The 20,942-nt window shown below is 38.9% G+C and overlaps 1 protein-coding gene across 1 annotated transcript; it reads right to left on the minus strand.

The window, feature by feature from the left end:
• Window positions 1-380: 380 nt before the first annotated feature.
• vstm2l (V-set and transmembrane domain containing 2 like) lies at window positions 381-20,529 on the minus strand. Its single transcript, XM_034869228.1, has 4 exons — window positions 20,266-20,529; window positions 4,080-4,249; window positions 2,619-2,663; window positions 381-2,404 (listed from the first exon to the last, which is right to left on the minus strand). The coding sequence occupies exons 1-4, from the start codon at window positions 20,369-20,371 to the stop codon at window positions 2,087-2,089; spliced, it is 639 nt and encodes a 212-aa protein (XP_034725119.1). The 5' UTR covers window positions 20,372-20,529; the 3' UTR covers window positions 381-2,086.
• Between the last annotated feature and the right edge of the window lie 413 nt (window positions 20,530-20,942).

Consider the following 20,942-nt stretch of genomic DNA (forward strand, 5'->3'; position numbering starts at 1 on the left):
ATTCTTACTGGCATCATGTACACTGCCGGTCAAAAGTTTGGGGTCACTTACAAATTTCCATTCCACTCCATTTTAGACAGAATAACAGCTGATCTGAGTGGGTGGCTGATCTTTATTGCAATATCTACATTACATCTACACTATTCATTCAATGTTGCAAGGGCACATTCTGTTTAGTTATCTGATACCATTTTAAAAAAACTAACTGAAAAAACATTGAGGAACCCTTTGCAATTATGTAAGCACATAATGTTATCTGAAAACTGCTGCCCTGGTTAACAAAACTATTCAACTCATCTCAGCTGTTATTCTGTCTATAAAAAAATGCAATGGAAATGTCTACGTGACCCCAAACCTGTGACTTGTAGTGTATATCTTTTTTTATTCAGAGCCATAGATACTGTATTTAAATGTGAACGCTTAGTACTCATTAAGGCTAATCACATCTGTGTACGCAAAACCTTTAAAAGCATTATGTACTGTTGTATGAAGTAATGGTCAGTGTTTCAAATATTATGTAACCTTTTATACTTTACAATTAAAAAAGGTGTTTCATTATTTTGTGAAGTTGTTTCATTCATGAAGTTTACTTCTTCTGTCCTTGTATCCAGAACACACACCACATCTTGTGGGTGAACATACACATATGCATGTGTAAAAAGGTTTCCTAAAGTTAAAGAAAGTGCTGCTCTCTTCTGGCCACAAACAGTAATTACCAGTGTTTACAACAAAGCTGGAGATGTTCTGTAGAAGGCGTAGTTTGTGTGTTCAACTGTTAATATCATTTAAAACAGGATGTGTAGTAGAGTGAAAAAAGACATACTAGATTACAGAAAAATAAGTTACCTAACCTTTTACCATCCTATAGTAGATAAAGATAATTTCTGCCCATTCACAATATGTTTTAGGTTTAAAAACATAAAATGGGATTTTACCACAGTTCAAATGAAGGACACATACATATCTACAAACCAGTTAGTTTGTGCCACCAATCCACATATTTCCTTTACAGAGGACATTACTTAACCACACTTTCACATGTATAGTAAAATACTAATAAAGTACAACACTGTATACCAGAATCACTGAAAAAAAGACCAAAGTCACTTCAAATTAATGTATTTTAACAGAACAGCAGCACTTAGAACAAACACAGTCAAGAAGAGGATGTGATTCAGACCACAAACTCCATAAACGTTTTGACAAAAAGTTACATTGGGGTAGAGAAAATGATGACAAACTTTCGAGTGATTATCATCCTAGCTTTGTTTCTTGAGTCATTGGTTAACTAGCACAGAGTAAACTTTATTTTAATGACAAGAGTAAAAGTCTACAGTGCTAAGTGTGAATATATATGATATATATGATTATATATATACTTGTCTAGATATAATGAAGGCATACATTTTCATTTCAACAAACATTCTAGTCATGGTTTAGAAAGCTAAATACAGATATTGTTTAAACAAAGATTTTAATAATTTTACTTCATAAAGTTCTCAGATAAATGAAAAAAGCTTAATTTATTTCTTGTTCCTTCAAAAGCATTTACACTGAATTTCTGCAGCTTGTGGCACATGTTTTGGTAAAAGACAGTAGAACTGGCACATAGCAAAATAAATGGTCTTTTCTGTGTGCGTATCACCAATTTGATGTTTATAATAATATCCATGATAATTTGGACTCTCCACTGCCATGTACAGTAACTTTGTGAGTTTTTCTGTAAGTTCAGGGTGCTCGGCCAATGAAAGAGTCCTGCTAAGACAAAAATAAATAAATGTGCTCTCTGCGATTACAGCCTCACTGTGAGATAAACATATACCTAATGCACTAGGAAAATGCACAGAGACTAATAAAGCAAAAAAAAAAAACACAATCATATTTAAAGTCAATAAAACCATGCCCTTTATTGGCATTAAACAGCTTCGGGCATCCAAACAGCAATATTAAAGATAGACAAACAAACTGTAACAAACAAAGGGGTCCAGTGACGTCTGAAGCCTCGACTCTGGTAACGTGTGTGTTGATGACAGTCCCTCTTAGAGATAAGTCATAAACATGCAGACAGACGGGCAGACTGCCCACTCTAAACAGCCCACTCTATGCAGCTCTCATTACAGTCAGCGGTGCTGCCAGCTGATCTCCTCTTCAATTCCCTGCCCTCTGTCTGGTGCTGGGGGTGCTGGTGGTTCCCCTGTGACCGCTGGCTTGGCTCCTCTAGCTCGACACCATCCGACCGCTGACTCCTCTGAGGCTCCACCTGGAGGTAGGCGCGAACGCGGTGTTGATGCGCCATAGTGTCACTGAAGTCAATGACACGACACTCGTACGTGCCCTGGTCTGACGGTTTGACACTGGAGAGACGGAGCTTGTGGGAGATGTTGCTGCCGGCCACTTTTACCACCTAAATGGGGACAAAAGATGTTCTATATCATTCTAAACTCTATTTGTGGTCAAACGTTTATGAAGCACAGATCCATGTAATGGATAATAGGAACATATCTTGCCAAAGCTTGGATTTCTTTAAAATTCACAACAACAAGAACAGTATCTGCTAGCTTTTTTTGACATTGTCTTTAATTTTTGCTTGTTGACAGTTGACGCAGGATCAAACTCACACTAATTTTGGTGGCATCTTTGGAAGTTTCCGCCAGCGGTACAACCTGCAGAGAAATATAGAAGATGCATTAGCAACAGAAGGCTGATTCAGGCTGCACATTTCTAAAAAACATTTCACGCTAAAAATGACACATTTCATAAGCAAAACATGTCAAATGTTTTCGGCAGTCTTTTCTGAACAAAGCTTTCTTATAGTTACCATTTTCTCTGGTAGTTGTTCTTTATGCAAGTTTGTGTTCATGTCTACACATGCTTATATGTGCATGTTTAAATGTGTGACTATGAGCACACACACTCTACAGTCCCAAAGCACATAAGCCTCTGAGCAGGAGAGTGTGTGTGAATGCGTAGGCACAGGAGCATCGGTATGAATTATGCATGGAGCAGACTGAGATTTTGAAAATCTATTTCTTTCTCAGTGCCAATTATAGTGTCTAGAGGCACAACAGGGGAGCCTGAGTTCCCCCGTGATGCAAGAAAGTCAACCTGTTCCTCCAGTGCCGGCAAATGCTAATCAGCAATTATCCCTTCGTTTTCATGCCAGAGGTTTACTGCCGTGGCTAATATTGCATTTCCCTCTGCCTGATATACATTGAGCTTAAAGTTCAGTCCAAGCAAGTCTGTCTGAATAAATTGAACTGCCAAAATGGAAAAGTAAAACTGAAAATGCACTTAGTAACTCTACTTAACAGATTAAAAAAGAAAGAAAGGTTTAACCTTGAAAAACAGATTGTTGAGTAAAATAAAAGCCCTCATGTATAGGAATATAGCTCTGTCATAGATTATGTGAAGATAGGCTTCTTTCAAGCACTGACCCTGATGTAGGAAGTGAGTTTCATTGGGTTTTCTTCTGTCTTTTTTTTTTTTTTTACAAAACGGAAACATACACACAACAACACAAAACACACACAACACACAAATAATGAGTTGGGTCTTCACATATGACACATTTATAGAAAGCAACATCCGCACCATGTGCACTTAGACATCTTACAGGAGCAACCTTTTTCTTCTGACTTATCCCCTCAATCCTATTAGGTTAGCTCAAGTACCCATTCATTGGCACCATCCATAATATGATATTATGAATAGATCTTCATTTTTCATAAAATTAAATGATCAACATTCAGATTGCATTGGTCAAGTTTGCATTTGTACTACCAGTTACCCCTTAGTAGCAGAACCTAAACTATTTCAACTGTTTATTGAACATGTTTTAGTCAGGTCATTACTCAGATCTTTTTTTTTTGCAATCCTATTTGGCCGTTTATTTTTCCCTTAACACAAATATGTGGATTTATTGTTTAAAAATAAAATCAATTTCTATTTTTAAGTTGAGTTTATCAGAGTTAATTACTTAAGTTTTCCACCTTTCCCCTTTGGCAACTCTACAAGTACCCCTGGTTGAGAAACAGTGCGCATACAACAACAAGTAAAAACAGTTTTCCTTAACATCTTACATTATTAGAGATCTGGACCGGCTTCTCTTGCCAGTCTCTGTGGTCCTTGATGTACCACCACTGGATCTCTAGGGAGTAGGAGGGAGAACCTGCCCCACGGAAGGAACAAGCCATCTCTACATCTTCCCCGCTCTGCGTTGTGATGTCGTGTGGCACCTCTGTAAAGAGAGCTGCAAGAGAAAAAAAAGAACAAAGGTTTAGGAGCTTAAGACATCCCTAAAATGACAGAAAGACAAATCCTCCAGATTTTTATTTCTCAGGGAGCTCAGTGACATTTCACTGGCAACATTCTGCATCACACTTCAACAAGAAAAAAAACTGTGACACACAGATACAAGGTGTTGGCAGCCAAATAAATATAGCTATGAGAAATTCAGAGAAAAGGTGTTGACTGCTTATTGTAAGATGAAAACGTTTCTTATGTTACTTGGTGGCCATTTTTGCGTGCAATCCATCATGCATACTCAATAATATACAGTGTTCTGTACATTTTCACTCTCTTAATCTTTCTCCAGATTTCTCCAATTTTTTCCCCAATCTTTCTCTTACTGTTGTAGCAAGCTCAAGTGTCAAGAACGTTATAAACCTTTCTTCTACCGATGGTACAGCAGCTTGAGCTGAACATACCGATATATTCATTTGGAAGTGTCATAACATTTCAATCCCACGCGCATGCTGTAATACTGTACCACCTACACAGAGAACATCTTTTCCTCTTGTTTAGCTTCCAGTTATGGTCAATTATTCAACATAACACTACAATTTCCATCACACATCATATGACTGAGCATGCAGTATGTGTGTGTGTGTGGGGGGGACACTTTGAAATCCTCCTGGTCTATGGATCAACTGAGATAAATAGACTTCTGTGTAAATGTACATGTACATCTGACTGATGTGTATGATTGATGACAAGTATGTATTCTAATGTTCTCAGCTTCAACTAAAAAACTCAAATCCATAAGTAACATGCTAAAAACGAACTACTTGAAACTGGTAAATATAGGAAATAAAATAAAACAATAACATTTTTCAAACTCATATGCACAGACTGAATTACACATAAAATAAACAGTTCAACAGGAACAAAAAGATCACCCACTATCTATTTACTCTGGATATTTGAAATTGAAACTCACATCTTAGTCCCAAAAGTGTGAGAATAAAAAAGAATAATCTGTCCGTTCTATCTATAGATAATATTCTATGTCTCAGAATAATCCTCTGAGAGACCTGGCAAAAGACACACAGAGTTAGAATATTTAGACCAGGTTAGCAAAGAGAGAAGTCAGTCACTGTATTTGTAATTGACATTGTTTTGGGTCTTGTGCAAAGCTTAACCACCGATGGCAGGAATATGTGAAAAGAAAAGCTAAGAATAGAGGAAAGGTGGACAGGGCTTTGGTGTTGTTTGAGCGACCAGACTTTCAGGAGTCATGTCCTTGATGCATCGCTGCTTGTGACCAGACAGTGGCCTCATTTGTCAGTAGGAGATTTACTGGAGGGACGGAGCCATACAGGGGCCAAAAAAGTTAGAGGAATATGAAGAAAAGAAGGAAAGGTGAGAAAAAACGGGCAAGGGGAGAAGTGAACCGCGGTGAGTGTGTCAAGAAGAAAGCTGATAGATGGAAAGTGAGGAAAGGTGATGGGAAATGCAGAGAGATGAGCTGTAGTGAATAGTTATTATCCACACGGATGTCTTCTGGTGTTCACACTCACACACACACACACACACACACACACACACACACGCACACACGTATAATAATATATATTATTCTTCAGCTGAGTGATAACAAGCTGGATAAGGCTACATTTGCAATGCTACGTTTTGGTTTAACAACAAATATCTCTTGCTATGTTTACAACTCATACAGCCGCATGTGGAGACCTTTGGCAACACCAACACTGACGCTAATGTTTTGCCACCTGATTGGGTCTTGATTTCTATCATTGTTGTTGGTCTGGCTCTTTGTGAAACTTGAACAAACACAAACAATGAACGCCACAGAACTTTATTTTTATATCCAGTTAGACAATCAGTTACATGGTATCGGATTGCTGCATAAACTCCAGTACTTTCCGATACCAATACCAGTGTTTTAGGCAGTTTCGGAGGAGATACTGAGACTGGCAGCCCTAAACAGCAAGCTCTAGATATTTGAATATATTTTTCCCGGGTTTCTGAAGCTCATGTTAAGAGGCAGCTCTCATGTAGAACAGAGAGCAAGCAATTCTCAGACCTGTCAGCTACAAGCAGACGGGTCATGAGAGGTGAGCTCTACAGCCAACACATGGCCATCAAGCCACTGCGAAATGAGTTGATACAAAGCTTATTAAAACGCTCTGTATTTTTCAGTATGGCCATGTTTAGAACATGGTTTCCTTTGCCCACTTTCATGCGCAGAAGCTTGAGAGAAGATAATTACCTCTTCTGAAGAGTCCAAGTTTTTTTTGATCCTGTGTCCTCCGTGGCTACTAGCAACTGTGTGCCGGTGGGGTGGGGGATGTGCACACGGAAGAACTGTGTCATGTGTATGCAACAACAGTGGTGTTGTCATAACTTAGAATTCCTCATGGGGGCGACAGAAACTACACACTATAGCTTTAAGATGTAAACTTTTACAGTCACTGGCTGTTAACACATAAAAACACATGGTATGTTATGTAACAATAAAAAATATGATACTGTGATTAAAGTTAAAAACTAATATCAAAAAGGTATTTTATGAATGTTTATTCTGCCATGTTCCTGGGTTTTGTTTTATGTCCTGTTTCATTAGTGGGATATTGTCATTTATCATATCTTGTTTTACTCCTAGCGTTGAGTTTTCCCTCCTTCGTGATCGTCTGCCCTGCCCTGATGAGCTTCACCTGTTCCTCGTTGACCCTCATGCCACCTGTGCCTCGTTACCACCCACCTTGTTTCAGTCTTGGATTTTCTGCTATATTACTCGGTCCCAGTGTTGTTGTTGTTTTGTTTGTGTTTACTTCTTCAGGGGTTAATATTTCTTTGTCTTTGGATTTAGTTTCTATTATTGCTATAATTGGACCCTCCTTTTGAAATCTCAAACCACAACAGCAGTTTGACAAAAGCAAATACATGAGTAAAATTTAACATGTAGATGTTAAATAGATGTTTAACAAGATACCATATTTTTCTAAACTCCCAAATGCTATTAATAGCCTAGAAATCCAGTATAGGTCAGGCTAAATACATCAACTTGATATGTTAATGAAGTAAATGTAATAAATGTTAACATACACAGGCAGTACTGCACGTTGTTAAAACTGAAGATAAAAATATAATTAATTATTATTTAATCAAGTTTAATTATCAGCTTACTAGAATTTCTTCGGATTCTTCTACTGAACTGTAGTGTGAAGTTAAATGTCATTTGGTGAAACTAAAGAAACTAGGCATTTCATACCAAAGCACATGAAAAAAAAAAACAGAATAGTAAGATAGATAACAAGATATCCAAACAGACAAATCATTCTGGGTAAGAATTTTGATTTCAGTGCAGCTCTGTGTAAAGCAAAAGGAGAAAAAAATTAAATACTTCTGCACAGATGTCTTGCAATTCATTCCACTGCATAGTGGGACTAATTTTCCGGGACATTTTTCCTGTAGCACTAACTATTCCTAACTATGCCATTGTAGACTGTAATCAAAGCTTCCATATTGAAAGTTAAAGAATCCAGAGGTTGAACTGTAATGTAACCTTTAAAAAAAGTAGCTCACAGTAGCAGTTAGTTGCAATTCTTCAATTATTTCTTTTTTCTTTGGTTTTCTTTCATTTGGCTAAATCAATACTTAAATAGATACATTTCTCTCAATCAATTCAATGCCACAAATTCACTGTATTCTTTTGGACTAATAATGAACATTGAAAAAAAATCTAAGACAGTTAGGGATTCTAAATTAGGGGGGTAACTTAATTTCAACAGGATGAGGAACGGATGTGGATCCGCTCCGGTTAACCGATTCATCTTTTGGTTAACCCTTAACTAACAAGCAGCCAACAGAGTCCCGGTTCACCCTTCCAGGACAATTGGGCATATGCACACTTGTACCGGTTGCACAGCCATGATCTTACGTGCGTTGTCGTAGACACATGCAGCCACTTTCCTGGAAGTGCTTGCTAGTTCCGTGCGACTAACACAAGTCCACCTTCTGAGTTGTCACCGTTCTGTGTGTGTGTGCTGCTCACATTTGTTACAACTAAGATTACAAAGCTGGTCTTTTATTTAATTGACTAATCAAGACCAAATTTGATTGTGATTTCACACTATGTCATTTTCTTCTCTTAAAAGCAACCCTTGACACCTTTTCAAATGTAATAGACAATCATTTTCCACAATGTACAAAGGGGAACTGGTGAAGAATTAATGAAGCTTGCTGAGTCTCCACAGCCATTTCAAAGTCAAAGTCAAGGAGAGAGCTGCATGTGGAGTCCTTAAATACACCGGGAGTCCAGAGCAACTGTTGGACAGGCTTATAGCTGCAAGGTAATTCCTTCACTCTCCCATGTCCACAGCCAACCAATAAGACCCAATTCTGCAAACGCAACATTTTTCTCAATTTTCCACCTCTTCTTTTGTCTTGTTTAAATTCTTTCTTTCCTCTCGTTGTCTCTCTCTCCTGCTCAGTTACATCTCCCACAAATCTCCCCCTCACTTTGTTTACAATGTTTTTACTCCTCTTTCCTGTTCCCATTTGCCTTTTATTCTTACTTTCGACCTACAAGCTTTCTCTACCACTTGAGCCTCTTCTGTACTTTCACCTTCCTTCCTTTAATTTAGTTCCACTCCACACTTTCTCCTACTCTCTGCGGCTCTCTCGCTGAGTGGGCAATCTGTGTCTGTTGGCTTTCTGGTGTGTGGCATAAAGAGATGCTTCCAACTTTCAGAGTAGTTCACTATATCTCCTGGAGCCTTGCCCACTGGCTCTGGCAGTTGTTCAGCTTCCTGGGAGACATGTTTGTTTCACTGTGTGATGCCCTGTGGCTCTCAAAAAAAAAACTAAACCCTAAATTAACCATAACGGGGCTGCTGTGTGATTCTGTTGCATGTTTTATTCATGCCATAATGCATGGGGTGTCCCTATACAGTGTACATGAAAGTAATGGATGTGAGGCAGAAAGGAGCCTGTTAAGTTATCGTTTTGCAACATCTCACAAACACACACACACACACACACACACACACAGACAGGATATCACAGCAATTCAAAGCAGATTGTGGTGTGAACCCACTTTACCAAATGGAGGAGGACAGACAAATAAAAATACATTTATGAGCTACTCCCCAAATTATGTGCTGGAAGCATTAAAAAAAACCTGTATTTTTGCAAACTCTGCCTTCTACTTTCTTTTCTCACGAATGCAATTGGTTTTTATTGTCTTTGAATCTATCATATAATAAACTTTGGCCACTAATTTGTTTCCAGTAATGTGCAATGAGTTACACAGCCTCATTACCAGAATAAAAGGCAAACTTCAGATACACAGAAAGACACAGAAGAGAGGGATTCAAATACATATTTGTGACAGGTTACGCTATGCAATGAAAATATTACTCCCCCTGTAGTATGTCACATTAAATATTATAAATAACACCCTATACATTTTTAGTGGTAGTCTAGGTTTTTTGTAGGCTGTGTATGTGTCTGACTTATCTTTGCTACATGATGATTGTGGTAATCTGCAACAGTTGTTTATTAATAAAATGAATCAGTAACTTTTTAAAATTGTTTCTGTCACTTTTTGAGCAATGCTGCCAAACATTCTTTGGTTTCAGCATCTTTTGATGCTTTTCATGATTTATAGAATTGCAAATTGAATATTTCTGGGTTTTGGACTGTTGACCGCACAAAATAAGATATTGAAGATGTCACAATTAAAGGACAATTACAGGGCAAAATGAACCTAGGGGTTAATAAAATATGTGTACCGCGTTGATCGTTCTCTGGTAAATCGATATTTTATACCACAAATAAGGCTCAAATAACACCACAATTTAACGGTAGCACAATGAGGGTTCTTACATGTAAACCAAAGCATTAATAACTTTGTAAGTGTACAAACAGTTTATTAAAAAGATAGATTATAAAGACAATAGCGTTCATGTTTACATGCAGACGCTATCTTGGAAACATGACGAGTTAAACGACGAACGCCTTGCAACCAGTAATATAGCTCAAACAGTGTTTGTGTTTCAACTGGCCATGGCCTTGGGCCTAGCGTTCATGTAAACATGAACGCTGCTGTATGATCTAACTTTTTAATAAACTGTGAGAGTTTGCGGCGGAATTGTCCTTTAAGCTATGGGAAATTGTGATTCATTTTCATTTTTTTTCACAGACTAAACAATAAATGAATGGCTAATGAAAACACTCATTAGTTGAGTAAACATATGCAAATTCAAAAAACTTCAAAACGGTCAGGTGTTGGACAATAACATCAATGCAATACAAACAGATAAGGTAGGGGTACCTGGGTAGTTTACGCGCACATTTAAAAGAGGCCTAGTTCTCGATACAGCAGCAGCTGGTTTGACTCCAGCCTGTGGCCCTTTGTTGCATGTCATTTTTACTCTCTCTAACCATTGAAGTCCAAGCTGTCCTGTTGGAAATAAAGGCCTAAAACGCCCAAAACTAAATCCTTAAAAATAATAATAACAACAGGTACATTTCACACAAATTAAAGTTGTAAAAAGCCTTTATTTGTGACATTTTGAACAGGCCGGTAAAGGCAAAGGTCCACATGAAGGAGATAAAACGTACAGTAAAAAAACAACTCTGAAATAACAATCACGTTGTGGTCAAACAGCTTTACATAAAGTAAAACATCTTAGAATATGATGTCAAACCCTTTACCATACTCTATGCTGTATTACAGTCTACAATGAGTATTTGGCCTGTCAGTGTGTGTGCTAGGGAATGGTGTTATGCTCCCTGTAATTTCTCTCTTCACTCCTTGTTTTACTTGTCTGTCAAAAAACTCCATTTCAGCTTTAAAAGTCCTGGAGGGACTGATATAGCACAGTTCAGACTAAGATTGCATTGCAAAAATGTGACCTGTGTCTGATTTAGGACCACATATTTATGAAAGTGGCCTAAATTAGAATTCAAAAGATCAGATTCTATGTGATCTGTGCAGTTTACACAGTCCAGCGAAAAAAACACCCAGATCTGTAGCACATAAGAAAAACCTCAGATTTAGGCCACTTTTTCCTGAAGTCTGAATGTAGCCTCAGGGGTCTGGAATGTGGCAGGAGAGAGAGACGGACGGACTGCCAAAAAACAAAAATGAATTTTGTTAATCACCGTTTGCTTGGATACATTAGAATTGTGTAAAACTACTGTACAAGTCGATAAACAAGAATACTGTTGCACAGCCCTAATCTGTAGATTGGAGGATCCCTAATAATACCAAAGCAAAGATGTCATTGCAGTTATGACAGATAAACTCTATGCCTTCAAAGCATACATCCCAAATCATTAACACCACCAAATTGTGCTGTTCCAAAACTAATGCTTTACCATTCTGCCTCTCTTGTCCTTCCTACTCCTCCTTATCAATCTGACTGAGTTTTCAAATTGCCTTTCAGTTTGCTATGCAGGCGGCTTCTTTAACCTGCCTGTGAAACACGATTTGTTGACAAAAACTGTGACTGCTGTCCCAATGTCAGGCTGTCTGCTCTGACATCCAACTGTTTCCTGACTTTAATCAAGGGGCGTCACTAGTAATCAATCCCATAACCTTGGTAGAATGCTAAATCAACACAACAGCTGACACCAATGGTACATTTTCACAGAGCCGAACTGGCAGAGAAAAGTGTGTAAACATGTACAGTACTTGTGATGTTAATACTGACTTCCAGGGAAATCTCTATAACCCTGAGTTGCCTCATCGTTATTGCTATACAACTGGCACGGAAAGAGTTTTCTTGGCCTATTCTAGGTATAGATTTTCCTAAAGGCAGTACTGTCAGAGCTGCCTCAAAGCAGAAGCAGGGGGCCCTTGTTTCAAGATGCAAGTACAGTACATTTATTTTTAAAATGGTCCTCCTTGGCATTTCTAACAATATTGCTCAGAGAGCAATGATACAAACACAGAGGCAACTGCTTGCTATTCACCAAAGACTAATTAAAAATTAAAAGGGAGGAAAATGATGAACGAGAGCAATGCGGTAAAGGACAAAGAATATATACCAAATGCATGTACATGGCTCCAGCCCAAAAGAGACCACTCTTAAATATTTTCTCACATCAGATCCATAGCAAAATGAGAGGGATAAATCCAGCCTGAGTCCCAGTGTGAGATCGATTCTCCCCCCCTTGGAGGGAGCTTGAGCTGTTTGAGGATGACTAAATTACAGAGCGCCTATTAGCATGGACGAGAAGCAAGTGTGAAACCCATATCTTTGCTGGTTCGTGTGTGTGCTTGTGTGTGAGAGCCAGAGAGAGAAGCTTGCAGAGTAAGCCAGTCACCAACCCTGCAAGCTTCTGTTTTTCTTTGTGAAACCATTAAACAATAAGGCTTATGTTATTCTTTATTTTTTTCATTGTTGTCAACATGTCACATGAAAAGACCAAAACCAACTACATGTTGGTCCGCACATCCATTTTCACACCTGTCTGGTTAGATTTACTCAAAACCCTGGAATGTTTACCACCATGGAACGGTTTGTTTTGGCAGAGAACACGGAATTTGCACTTGTGTGCTGACCAAACGAACCGAGACCAACTTGAGGAGGTGGTCTCGGTCAGGTTACAAACAAAAGCGGGTCCGCTTCCGTGCAGTTCGCTCGTTGGAAAAGTGAACCAACCTTGATCGGACCCAACAATGCAACCGCAAGTTTGAACTTATCGGCTCCTGTAGTCAAGTGTGCTTGGCAATCTGTGACGCAGCAGAGCATGCAACTGTAGCAGCTTGCAATGTTTCTGAAACATACTGTGGGTAAGGCTGGCCTAGGTCAAACCAATCGTTGCTAAAGCTGGAGACCGGCACATAGTGACAGAGAGTAGAGAGTCTCGGTAAGCAGAGTAGACGTAGTAACGTTGCTTCCAAAACAATGTTTAGAAAATTGTAGCTGGAAGAATTATAGAAAATCCTTCTCTAGTTAAAGTGCAAACATTTTTCACCGGAAAAGTTGCCACCTTACGGGGACTGCAAGTAAAATCAGGGTCATTAACTCAATGCTTCCATTTGAGTCACATCCGTAGGGCACTGAAGAGAAGAAATGATTCATTGAGAAGAAATCAGCCACAGTAAATACCAAGACATAAAATTCCAGTTTAACATCATAACTTCCACCAAGGTGAATGTAAATAGTCCGTGAAAAGAATCCCTGTGGGAAGAGGTATTTCACTAACTTGATGAATGGCTTTAATAATCAGAAGGGCCCGAGTTGATGAAACAGCAAGAAAGTCCTGTGATGAAGTGACATGCTGTAGATATTTATCTTGATCTTAATCCTGCATGCAGATAATAAACTAGAGGAAGAAATTAGTGAAAATTCTGGTTTAGAGGCTACAGGTTTCACCCAATACCAATACAAACATTCTGTTTAGAAGTCAAAATAAGTACAGTAAGTATATTTTTTTAATTCACCACTAAGTGAGTCAAAGATGAGTCAAATGTTATATTTGGAGTTGAAAATAACGATATGACCCCGACTTACAAGTTTACAAGTGACAACCACTGACCTTACGTAAAAAAAAAAAAATTAACACTTATAAACAAAAATAAGCAGCCTGGGAATTTGCCGGAAAGGCAATAATGCTGTACTTGGTTCAGAATCAGTGGCGGTGGAAATATACAGGCGTCTCCTTGGGGAACTAATCGCTTGCTGCGAGACCTTCAGCCTCTATTCAAGGTGGAACATGAAATAATGAAATAAGAATGGAGCCGGTAATCAAGCAAGCAGCTGTCTGCCCATTGCAGCCGGTAGTCCAGAGTGAATTTTTTTATAGCCCTTGGGACACAAGATTCAGAGGCTATTTCTGTGTTTCCTCTCAGTGTGTGGTAACACAAAGTAAAATATGTTGTTGACAACACATCTTGGGGCTTTGAGCTGTTTTTGAGAATGCACACTGTACTCCAGCTGTACTCTGCAGGGAAGAAAGACAACAACATTTTTTAATGTTCGATTGCCCTGGACAACCTTAAAGTGATGGTGTGTATGTTTTCACAAAATGTGACAGTTGAGTGCAGCGGTGACCAAGCTGCTTAGAGCACTGTGCTTGGCATGATGTGTTGAATGAAGTTGAATTAAAATGGAAGCGGTTTCACGATTGTGGAAGGAATGAAATGTTGACATACTTTAAGAGAGTCTAAGTTGACATACTTTAAGCTTACTTATAACGAGCGTAGCTGTCCTGAATTTAGTTCATCCTGTACGTCTCATCTCTGGTTTTTCCTGCCTCCAGCGTGTGCGTTAGTGTGTCAGCCGCGGGGGAACTGATAAATTGTAATTAATTACAACAATTAAACATTAAAACATTAAAAGAAATTTAATTCAGCCTAATTCCTGTTCTTTAGGACTTCTAAGGCCAGTGTTATTGTTGGTGCACAAGGCTTGACTCGCTCGTGTCTCTCATTAGCTCCGTCATGGGTGTACTAAGAGGACGAGTTCCGCTCTCTCCAGCTGCCGCCAACACTAGCACGGAACCTTAATGCCGCTCCCCCATAACTCTCCTCCAATCACAAGTATAGCTCCCTGACACCCACTGACAAGTTTCTTGGCAAATCAAACATTCACCAACAGCACTAACAGCAGTCTAGCTAGCAGAACGCGTTCACTGACATCTCCTAAAACTGGGAAAACACATTTACTGATTAACTGCCTTAAAGTAAATGTGTGCTTAAACAGCACAGCTTAGGCCTACATTAAAAGTTAACACCAAACCAGCCTGCTTCAATGGGAAAAAAATGGCAGAGAGGTAAACTTGAGGAAGACATTGCAGATATGCAGTTTTAACACATTTGTGAGGATTCCTGTGAAGGTGCGGCCTCTCGCCCGTAGCCTACTGTATGTAAATGACCCATGAACCATGCCCTCTTTGTCCTTCCCCTCAGGCGCCTCCTCCCTACGCCAAACCAGTGACAGAAAGTTGAAATTGAGAACTTGTGGCATTGTAAAAATCCCGACAGCTTAAAAAAACAACTGTCACTGAAAAGACACGGACATCAAGAATAAATGTAGATTGACATAATGCAAACAAATGTCAAAGTGAAAGGATATAATAGGTTTGTGAGATTACTTTTTACGTTTACGATTACGTTTGTGTTTTATGTATCAGTTCAACATTTTCCAGTGCCAATATTTAATGTTTCAATGCCAAAATGTATTTACAATACCCCAGGTTACTGTCACAGTTCTAGCTCCATAGAGAACAAATGTAAGTAGCTGATCCTGCTGTTATAAGCTTGTGTGTATTGGCCGCTGAGGATGGGTTGCAATATTTATAATGAACAAATGCCTTCAAAATGGAAGAAAAGGTAATTGTCTCGCCTAAATATTCAGTGTTAAACCAACTCCAAAACACATTGGATCGTCACTGAACTTCTTCTGCTTCATTGTGTTTAGTCTGTCTGTGAGTCTTTTGACTATAGAAAATGCAAACTGTGGGTCATGAAAAGCGCAACTACTTCACACCAGGTATTACTGCTTCACCAGAGGAAAGCAACTGCATGTCAAGTTGCGACATGCTGAAATCGACTCCTGCCTCCGGTCACCTCTCAAGGTAAGCATTGTTTCAACCATTCGCTCTCTCTCCTGCTCTCTCGTACCGAGCCTCCGTCAGCAGCAGCCTCCGCTGTAACTACATGCTGCCCCCCCAAAGAGTGTATATGGTGAGGTGAGTCATACTCTGACAAAAGTGGCCCACACATGTTGGTGAGGGTTTGCATAACATGGACGTTTGACTAAAAACCAAGACATGTCATTTAGTGTTGCAGGTGATTCAATCTACACTTCAGCTGAAGCCAGATGCACTTATCTGAAACAAATGAGTCAGGGCTGAATCTAACAAGCACTTTCCACAACAGCGCATCCGTCCCCTCTGCCTGGGCAATTTATCAAAGAGCCCAATTGAAAAGAAAAGAAAAATCTCCTGAGGATAACGAACCTTAAAAAATGCTCTTTTCTGGTGCTGCAGCTACTGTTGTTCAAAAATGAAAATAGAAGGATAGAAGGATTTATTTTGTTTTTTGGATCAAGTTTTAAAAACCTGAACAGTTGTTTTTCAGTCTTGATAATAGTCCACATCCTAAGGCATTTTCTTATGGCCAGTCTGCGACATGGAGTGGGAAAGAGAACACCACGTTTAAAGCCAATTTTAATTAACTCCCTTTGGGAGAAATGCAACTAATTGATTTTCTATCCTCTCCAAGAGAGTCAATCCATTTGAAACTTTGTGTACCACATTTATTTATAGTGGTCAAGCTTAGGCTAACTTGCTACGCAGCAAGTGACAGTCTAGGGAAACACTGTAATGAAGTGGTTATCACACAATTTAATTAGACAACAGTAAATCTATGTTTGGAGCTGGTGAAAAAAGGTAAGATTGCTAGGTAAAAAAAAATGCCAGTTATGTTTAAAAGAGAAAAGTAACAGCAAAGGTATTCTACTCTGGCTGAAAATTAAAGCATTTATGAAGCAGTAATTAAGTGGTTTTAGCAGCTGTCGGACTGTCCATTTAAAAACAATCTGACCTGTATCGTATTTGGACCACATATTAAAGTGGCCCAGAACAATGGAAAATATTAGATGCTATGTGACTTGTGAATATTAGATGCCATGTTCACACTCAGGCTGCAAACTACGGGGGAGCTAGACTCCCATTAAAGGAGAATTCCGGTCAATATAGCTCTATTTTGTTGTTGTTGTAGTGCTGTCAATAGCGAGACCAATTAATTCAATCGGTGCAGTCTACAACTTGTTATCCTCCTGCTAGATTTTGCACCCAAGTAAACACAGCGAATTTGACTGCAGCAGATGTGACAGAAAGGCAAACAAGTTTTGTCCAAATAGTCCATAATAGTCAATTGTCACAACTTTTATGCCTTTCTGTCACATCTACTGCAGTCAAATTCACTGTGTTCACTTGGAAGGAATAATTGCATATGGTTAGGCACGGGTAATGGTATCTTGAGCATGTTTAGAGGCCATGGTGACAACGCAGGAAGAAGCTTAAGAAATAATGTCCTCTTTACTGAAGATGGTGGTGGTAACACATGCACGCGCCCACAGAGGTGCGGACGGAGTAAACTCGCAGACTACATAGGCTCTGCGATTTTGTTGGAGTCTCAGTGAGTCACAGCAATGCCAATAAAGTGGTTTCAAGTATGGTTCTATTTCGTACAGGCTTCGCCCTCTAAAGGCTACGCTATGGGGCTTTGCGCATGCACAGTCGTGAAGATTTTCTTTCCCGCCCTTGCGTCCAGCACGGGCTTCAACTACATCCACAAATATTCTACATAAAACAGAGCGGACCTGTTGCTCAGCTCCCATTTTTCTTCAAGCTAGCAGTATTAAGACAATCTCAACTTCCAGCGGTGCTTGAATCAGCCCCTCCTGCCAGACCGGCTACATCCTGCAGCCAGACCTCTATCCCCGCAGCGAGATCTGCCTCGGCGGCTCTCACGCCACCCTGGCTTTCACCCCAGAAGCCTTTTGCCAGTTCTGCGCCCGCCTAGCATCTAAAGAGCTTTACTGGCGGCCAGACGCTTTTCTGGTTTGTCGGGCTAGCGGGGAAGGTGATGGCAGTTAGGCAAACAGACGGGAATCCCTCGACACCATGGACCCACTGAAGGAGGGTTTTTTTGACGGGCACAAGTCCAATGGCCCCTGGGAGGACTGGACCTTAAGATGGTGATCGGTGCCCTTCCTCCACGGCTCTCCCCGTCGCCAGAACGGCAAGGGGCACCACTTCGGCGGCCTATATGTTATGATTGAATGAGCTTGTCCTTAACATACTCTTATATTGTATCGCTATTTCCTAGGGGGGGGGGGGGGAAATTGATCCAGTGTAGCATTGCGATATTTTCAGTGGCAATACTGTATCGATACACAGGCGCCATGCCGATTGATCTTTTATTATATATGTGTTGTTCAGTTTGTCTACTTGACAATCCAATTTTGCAGCACTAAAATATAAGTGATATAAAAAAATCTTATCTTTTCAGATAAAACAGATGTTGACAAAGTTTAATTTTGGCAACATCATTTGAAATTGGGAAAATTAGAAGTTGAAAAAAGGTTACAAACTGCAATAAATGACAGAATATTGCAATATGTTTAAAATCGCAATAAAATTGTACCGTGACATTAAGGCCATAACTATTTTAATAGCAGCTGTACGGTTTGATTTGTATTTTGAAACAGCCTCTTGTGACAAGGGTTTGAAAAACATTATATGCTGCTGTAACCTACCAGGTTTGGTCTAACAAAATAGGTTGAGTTTACTATAACTAATTTATTATAATATTATATTTATAACTGTACTAATTCTTAATTTGTTGTGTGGGTGAATGTGTGGTATGAATGTGGCTTGTGCCCAGCTGTTAATAAGTTATTAAAGTGATCCGTCAAATTCCGTTAGATCAAATGGTTTATCAACTTGCATGAGCCTATATTCAACCACTTTTATGTGGACACTTAACGACGATAAAGGTGGGGTATTTGCAAATTGGATATAATCCCCCAATCGTTAGCCTGCCTATCACAGACAATAGTAGCCTACACTGTAAAAAAAAACACGTTGTTTTTAAGGGAAAAAAATGGCAGCTGTGGTTGCCAGAATTATTTTGTAAACTAATTTAAATGTGTTTACAGAACAACAACATTTTACAGTTCAAAACTTTTATTTAACAATAAAAAAAACATTTTAAATCTCTAAATCCAACAGCTCTTTTCTGCTGAATTAGCACAATCATGCTGCTAAAGAATACACATTTTCAGTAGGATTTACATGCAGTTGCTGCTTAATTTACATTACATCCCATTAATGTTTAATGAATAAATACCCTACAATAACACAATTTAGTACAAGTTCTGTGAAGGTATTTACAACTGTATCGTGTTTTTCATTTACAAAATAATCCTGGCAACTATGGCTGCCAATTTGTTCTGTAAAAATCAATGCATTTGACTGAATTTTCTTGCAAATTTTACCTGTGTAAAATGTAGTGTTTTTGCGTGAAAGCAACATCTAAAAAAACTGTCATTGAATTTGCTTTCTGTTTTAACTTAACTATGACTCCATTGTAGGTAGAATGAACACTTTATCTGAGATGATAAACTGCCTTCTTATAGGCGTTTGACTTTTACCAGAAATGTAACATGTACACAGATTAAACATAAAACTGTTTTAAAATGGACTGGTGACCAGTCCAGGGTTTACCTCGTCTTGCGCCCAATGCTAGCTGGCATTGGTTAGATAGATGGCTGGATGGATAGTCTCTAAATAATCAACTTAATTACTATGCTGTTTGTCTAACTTTCAGGACAAACAGGACATGATTCATGATTCAGTACAACTGCTTAATTCCAGACAGTACCAACGTTTTTGGGACTTATGGTCACCCTAATTGGCTATTATAGTTTACTCCTGAGTTCTTTTGAGAAACCTTAGAGAAATATTTTATAGTCAATGCATCCCATTTTAACTCTCAAATTTTACTGTATACAGTATTTGTATATATTCTTACCTATAAATTATAAGACATGCATTTCTCAAATGTATTATTACAGTGTTTTTCTGTACATAAAAAAATGTAATTTTTACTGCACTGCATTGCTTGTCATATTAGTTTTTTTTGTTTAAACTTCAGTAATATGTAAATTGTACTAATATATGGGATTCTTTTCACATATTCTTACTTTATCATTAATAGTTCTGTTTGGTTTAGTTTTTAGCAAAATGTTACTGTAAAATAAAAACTGCTTTAATGTTTTTCTATTTACAGTTTTTTAATGTCATGATTTTACAGCATTTCATTGTTAATTCCACGGTCTTTTTTACAGTGTACGACTGCAATCATAGTCAACATCTTTCTTCACAACAAGAATAAACTTTAAAAGATAAAACGTCTACTGAACCCCACCCAGTCACTCCTTCTCAAGAGTGAATATTATAGCTACCAACAAGAAACACAGGCATAAAACAACTTACCATTTCCAGAGACATGATTATCCACCTCGCCGTGTCCGACGTTGAGAGCTACGTTAAGTTGAAAATAAAGTCCCACGTATTGTAAAATCCCTCCAAAGGCTCGCATTGCTTCAGCAGGTGTTTCAAGCAGTTTAATAAAATGTGTCACATTAGGTAAAATATCCCCGCCGGCGCTGAGCAGCCCTCACAGACGTAAAGCTTGGAGCTGGAGGGTAGAGACGCTACTGCTGCTCCACTTTGCTCTGAAGGAGGAGACGATGCTGCCAGCGGAGGCGGACGGATAAGCAGCGTGAAGACAGGTGCAGCGGCTCACACTGATGAAAGTCAATTAGGCGGAGGGATCTCACAGAGCTGTGTCGGTTTTATTACTGAACTACATTTGAGTCTTGTTAACTTACTTCGGTAGTCACAAGTCCTCTGATTTTTAAGTAGAGGCTCTCAGGAGATCTATTTGTTTCTGTTTGGATAGAAAACACTCTTGTCTGTCACTTTTGTTTCAGGTTGTTTTTACCCCTTTTGGTTGTAAATATCTAAAGCTAACGCGAGCATTTTCTGTTTAAGAATAACTTGTAGGCTTCTTTTTAGCCTACTGTTGTCATACTGTTATGGCGGTTTTCCACTGCGTGGTATCTACTCGACTCGCCTCGGGTCTACTCGCTTTTTTTGGTTTTCCATTA

This window comes from Etheostoma cragini, chromosome 4, assembly GCF_013103735.1.
Source record: "Etheostoma cragini isolate CJK2018 chromosome 4, CSU_Ecrag_1.0, whole genome shotgun sequence".
Classification (NCBI taxonomy): domain Eukaryota; kingdom Metazoa; phylum Chordata; class Actinopteri; order Perciformes; family Percidae; genus Etheostoma; species Etheostoma cragini.

Coding starts and splice junctions, on each gene's coding strand:
- vstm2l (XM_034869228.1), bottom strand. CDS start 20,371: ATGCGAGCCTTTGGAGGGATTTTACAATACGTGGGACTTTATTTTCAA. Junction 4,250..20,265: donor TAATCATGTCTCTGGAAATG/GTAAGTTGTTTT, acceptor TTTCTCTTGCAG/CTCTCTTTACAGAGGTGCCA. Junction 2,405..2,618: donor AAGATGCCACCAAAATTAGT/GTGAGTTTGATC, acceptor GTCCCCATTTAG/GTGGTAAAAGTGGCCGGCAG.